General features: G+C 42.7%; 1 protein-coding gene across 2 annotated transcripts in view; it reads left to right on the forward strand.

Moving 5' to 3' along the window:
* The window catches only part of SGSM1 (small G protein signaling modulator 1), a 74,786-nt gene that overhangs the window by 63,011 nt on the left and 6,387 nt on the right, over positions 1 to 5,388 (forward strand). For both annotated transcript variants that reach the window (XM_010828695.1, XM_010828696.1), the window contains 2 exons: positions 3,113 to 3,222; positions 5,016 to 5,112. In XM_010828695.1, the coding sequence (XP_010826997.1) occupies positions 3,113 to 3,222; positions 5,016 to 5,112 (207 nt within the window). The remainder of the gene's footprint in view (positions 1 to 3,112; positions 3,223 to 5,015; positions 5,113 to 5,388) is intronic.

Genomic DNA, 5,388 nt, shown 5'->3' on the forward strand with positions numbered 1-5,388 from the left:
CCCTTCTCCTCCTGCCCTCAATCTTTCCCAGCATCAGGGTCTTTTCAAATGAGTCAGCTCTTCACATCAGGTGGCCAAAGTACTGGAGTTTCAGCTTCAGCATCAGTCCTTCCAATGAATATTCAAGATTGATTTCCTTTAGGATGGACTGGTTGGATCTCCTTTAGGATGGACTCCTCTGGATCTCTCAAGAGTCTTCTCCAACACCACAGTTCAAAAGCGTCAATTCTTCAGTGCTCAGCTTTCTTTATAGTCCAACTTTCACATCCATACATGACCACTGGAAAAACCATAGCCTTGACTAGACGGATCTTTGTTGACAAAGTAATGTCAACAAAATTCTGAATACTTCTCACCCAAGGTCAAGAGTATGACAAAGATTTCCACTTCTGCCACAAAAGGCTCTATCCTGGACAATTACTGAAGAAAAAAGAATAGAGATGTCCAGATTGGAAAGGAAATAAAACCATCTATATTTGAAGATGGCATGATATTGCATACAGAAAATCCTAAGGAGTCAAAAAAGTATTAGAACTAATAAGTTCAGCAAGGTTGCAGGATATAGGACTTATACAGAAGTCAATTATATTTCTATACTATTGCAATGAACAATCTAAATATGAGAACAGAAAAGCAATTCCATTTGCAGTAGCCTCTAGAAGAGTAAAATATTTATAAATAAATTTAACAGAAGTACAAGATTTGTACACCAAAAACTTTAAAATGTTGCTGAATGTAGTGAGCCCAAAACACAAAAATTGAGTCATTTTTCTTCCAGTGAGCATGTGATTCTTAATTGACCTGAGGTTGCAAAGAGACAAACAGATCCCCCCAAAAGGAAACAAAGCAAAAAAGAAAAAAGACCATGAAATTGGATTCTTTGTTATTTCTCACCCAACAGAGAACAAACTTTCATTATACACCCAACAGAACTCACCAGATAGTTAACCATAAAAGCAAATCCCCAACCATTGCTATCGCCAATTCAGATTAATTTGTTGAAGGTATACAAACCAGAAATAAAAACAAATACATAATATCAATAGAAAAAACAAGAACTAGAGGGGTAGAAAAGTTAAAGCTCTGTTGCCACCCAAAATTCACTTCAAAAACCAAGAAAAGATGTGCAGGCAAATGGACTTAATTTGTCTCCACTGGATTAATGCCCTCAAACAGTTCAGTGGATGACCTTCAGAACCGATAAAATGTAATTTTCAAAAGGTTACATGACTCTCACATACAAATAAAGTGAACAAAGATTTTATTCCGTGTAGTAATGAGGAAACCAGTAAGGTAGGAAAACTGGCTTCAGGAACATTTGAGAAGCTGGGCACTTTAGCAACATCATGGTCAGGTTGCTTCCAGAAAGGGCCAATCTGTAGAGATGGAAAATAGACTCATGCTTGACAGGCACTGTGAGGAGAGGGCAATAGGTGATGACTGCCGATATATGGTGAAAATGTTCCTGAAATGAGATAGAGATGATGGTTTGCAACTCTGACTATTCTAAAACCACTGAATTATATTGGTTTGGTCAAGAATTTTGCCCGGATTTTTCTGTAACATCGTACAGAACATTGTACAGAAAAACCCAAGCAAACTTTTTGGCCAACCCAGTACATTTAAAAGAGTGAATTTTATGGTGTGCAAGCCTCCATAAAGCTGTTTAAAAATGAGAAGTATAACTCCCAACTCTTAGAGCTGAGCATAGTGACTGCTTTCCAGAAAGTTCCCTGCGGAAGAGGGTGGGAGGTGAGAGAGAAGCTCTGCAGTGGAGAGACCTGAAAACACCGCCTCTAGCAGGTGGCCAAGGCCGTCCGCCGTCCTCAGCCACATCAACACTGTACACCCTTGATGTGATATGACTCAAGTGGCACCTCACCTACATGGTCTTTCTCACCATAACCCATAACCCCGATCTTATCATGAGAAAAACATCAGACAATAGAGGGGCATCCCGGAGAACACCTGGCATGCACTCTTCATAGCCATCAGGGTCACCACCACCAAGGAAGGTCTGAGTCACAGCTGTAGCCAAGAGGAGCCTGAGGAGAGATGACAGCTGTGTATAATGTAATTCTCAGATGAGTTCTTGGAACAGCAAAGGCCATAAGGTAAAAAACTATGGACTTGAGTTAATTATGTATCATCAGTAGGTCATTAGTTGTAACAAATGTACATATTAATGGGAGATGTTAGTAATGGGGGGAACTAGGTGTGAGGTATATGGAAACTCTACACTCTTCTCAATTTTTCTGTAAATCTAAACTGTTCTGAAAAATAAAGAAAATGAACAAGATTCTGTGGTGACTTGGGTAATCTTCTCATAACTTTCTCTAAAGCTACTTGGTGTTAAGAGAAAATAGGTACTGTTTTCAAATTATTTTAAACACTGGGTTGAACAGTATGAAACGGATTTTTTTTTTCGGCTGTGCCATGCAGCTTGCAGGATCTTAGCAGTTCCCCAACCAGGGACTGAATCCACACCCTCATCAGTACAAGTGTGGAGTCCTAACCACTGGAGCAGGGACTGAACCCATGCCCTCAGTGGTGAAAGTGTGGAGTCCTAACCACTGGACCACCAGGGAATTCCCAACACAGATCTTTTAAATTACAGAAATGCTCAGAGCCTTTTTTTTTCCTTCGTATATATAGTCACTCTCTACGTAGCATTTCCCAAAGTTATTTGACCCTGCCTTTGCATAACACCTGCAAACACCCTTCCAGTATTGACAATTGTTATTTTAATACAGTGGTTCTCAGACATGAGAATTTCATGAGCCCCGCAGAATTTTTTTCAAGACGTGGGACCAAATATCATCAACTTTTTATTAGAGCAAATAGGGATCTTTAAAACAGAGCATTTGCTGTCACCATTCTTTCCTAAAAGAAAGGATGCTCTATTTCAACACCTCTCGGGTGGGAGGTACGTAGTGAAAGATTGGAGAGCATCCCTTGAAATGGTGTGCATGCGTATACTCCACTTCCTTACATTTCTTATTTGGCTGTGGACTTATTTGGCCATTAATGAACTGGCTCAGACCCTCAGACCATCACTTTGGGACCTTGGGCGGTGGCAGAGTTGACTCTTTCTCCTGTACTCTTTCCCCAGAGGCCCTCGCCTTCAGCTGCTTCACCGAGCTCATGAAGAGGATGAATCAGAACTTCCCCCACGGGGGCGCCATGGACACACACTTTGCCAACATGAGGTCGCTAATCCAGGTATGACCTTGAGCTTCTCAATAACATAACTTATTCCAGCTCAACCCAATGGACCACAAACGAACTTAATAGCCATTCCTAGTTTAAATTAACTCAGTAACTCAGTCCTACTTCACTCAGCCCAGTTGAGTTAAACTGAAAAACTCAATTCAACTTAACATTGACTCAATAGCTCAAGTCAGCTCCACTGGACTCATTCTTACTGAGCATTTACTTGGCCCAGGCACTGTGGCTACAGTGGTGAACAAAACACAGTCCTTCCCTTAACGGGACATTTGATTGTATTGGTCCTTTTCTGCAGAGAAGTGGTGGTTGTTTTATTGCTAAGTAGTGTCTGACTCTTTGTGACCCCTCGGACTGTAGCCCACCAGGCTCCACTATCCACGGGATTTCCCAGGCAAGAATACTGGAGTGGGTTGCCATTTCCTCCTCCAGACTACAAAGAAATATTTGAGTATATTTCTCCCTCTCTCTTTCTGTCACACACACACACACACACACGTACACAGAGCTTTATTAAGATAAATTCATATATTGTTAAATTTGCCTTTTTAAAATGTTTGAGTCATTGGTTTTTAGAATAGTCACAGGTGTGACATCATCATCACTATCTAATTTCAGAACACTTTCATCACCCTGATAAAGAATCTCTATCCCCTGAGCTTCCCTGTGACTCAGTGGTAGAGAATCCACCTACCAACACAGCAGACTCAGGTTTGATCCCTGGGTCAGGAAGATCCCCTGGAGAAGGAAATAAGCTGGTAAAGAATCCGCCTGCAGCTCGGGAGACCTGGGTTCGATCCCTGGGTTGGAATGATCCCCTGGAGAAGGGAACGGCTACCCACTCCAGTATTCTTGCCGGGAGAATCCCATGAACTGTACAGTCCATGGGGTCGCAAAGAGTCGAACACGACTGAGCGACTTTCACGGTCCAGTATTCTTGCCTGGGAAGTCCCATAGACAGAGAAGCCTGGAGGGCTGCAGTCCATCGAATCGCCAAAGAGTTAGACATGACTTAGCAACTAAACAATGACAAACACCACCACCATTAACAGCAATCCCTCTCCCCCGCTCCTGGCAGCCACTAGTCTACTTTCTGTCTCTGTAGATTTACCCATTCTGGATGTTTCACGTAAATGGAGTCACACAATATGTGGCTTTTTGTGTCTGGCTTTTTTCACTGAGTGAGACGTTCACAAGGTCCGTCCGTGTTGCAGCATGTATCAATATGCCATTCCTTCCATTGCTGAATGTTCCATTGCCTGGATAGACCACATTCTGTGTCCCCATTCATCCTCTGATGGATACTTGGGTTGTTTACGCTTTTTGGCTATTATGAATAATGCAGTTGTGTACATTCACATGTAAGTTTCTATGTGGACGTAGGTTTTCGTTTTTATTGGGGATGTACCTACGAGTAAAGCTGCAGCTGCACCATTTTACATTCCCACCAGCAACACACGAGGCTTCCAGTTTCTCTCCATCCTCCCAGGCCTTTGTTGTCTGTCATTTTTATTATAGCCACCCTAGTGGATATGAAATAGTAGCTCATTGTGGCATTTTCCTAATTACTAATGATGGTAAGCATGGTTCCTGTGCATATTGGTTATTTGCATATCTTCTTTAGAGGAAGACTGGGTTAGGTTGCATCAGATTGATTTCCACTTCAAATTCTTTGGCCATTTTTAAACTCCACCCGGTTGTTAAGGGCTGTGCGGTGTCTGGTGTGGGGATGTCCCCTGTGGCCAGCCTTTGCCTGGGAGGCTGATGCCTTTCTTTCCTTCCTCTGACAGATCCTGGACTCAGAGCTCTTCGAGTTGATGCATCAGAATGGGGACTACACTCATTTCTACTTCTGCTACCGCTGGTTCCTGCTGGATTTCAAGCGAGGTACACACTTCCCACTGGGACCTTGTTCAGACTCCCAGGGGGAAAAGATACCACAGCAGTGAGGCTGGGAAGTATTGGGACAAAGCCACTGGAACCTTGTGCAGAATCCCAGGGGGAAAAGATACCCCAGCAGTGAGGCTGGGAAGTGTTGGGACAAAGCCACTGGACAAGAGTAATACCTATTTGTTGAGTTCTGACTACAGTTTACCTACCTTATCTTGCAGAGACACTGTAGTAGGTGTTGTCACAATCCCCATTTTACAGATGGGGAAACTA

This window comes from Bison bison, unplaced genomic scaffold (assembly GCF_000754665.1).
Source record: "Bison bison bison isolate TAMUID 2011002044 unplaced genomic scaffold, Bison_UMD1.0 scf7180017864495, whole genome shotgun sequence".
NCBI lineage: Eukaryota > Metazoa > Chordata > Mammalia > Artiodactyla > Bovidae > Bison > Bison bison.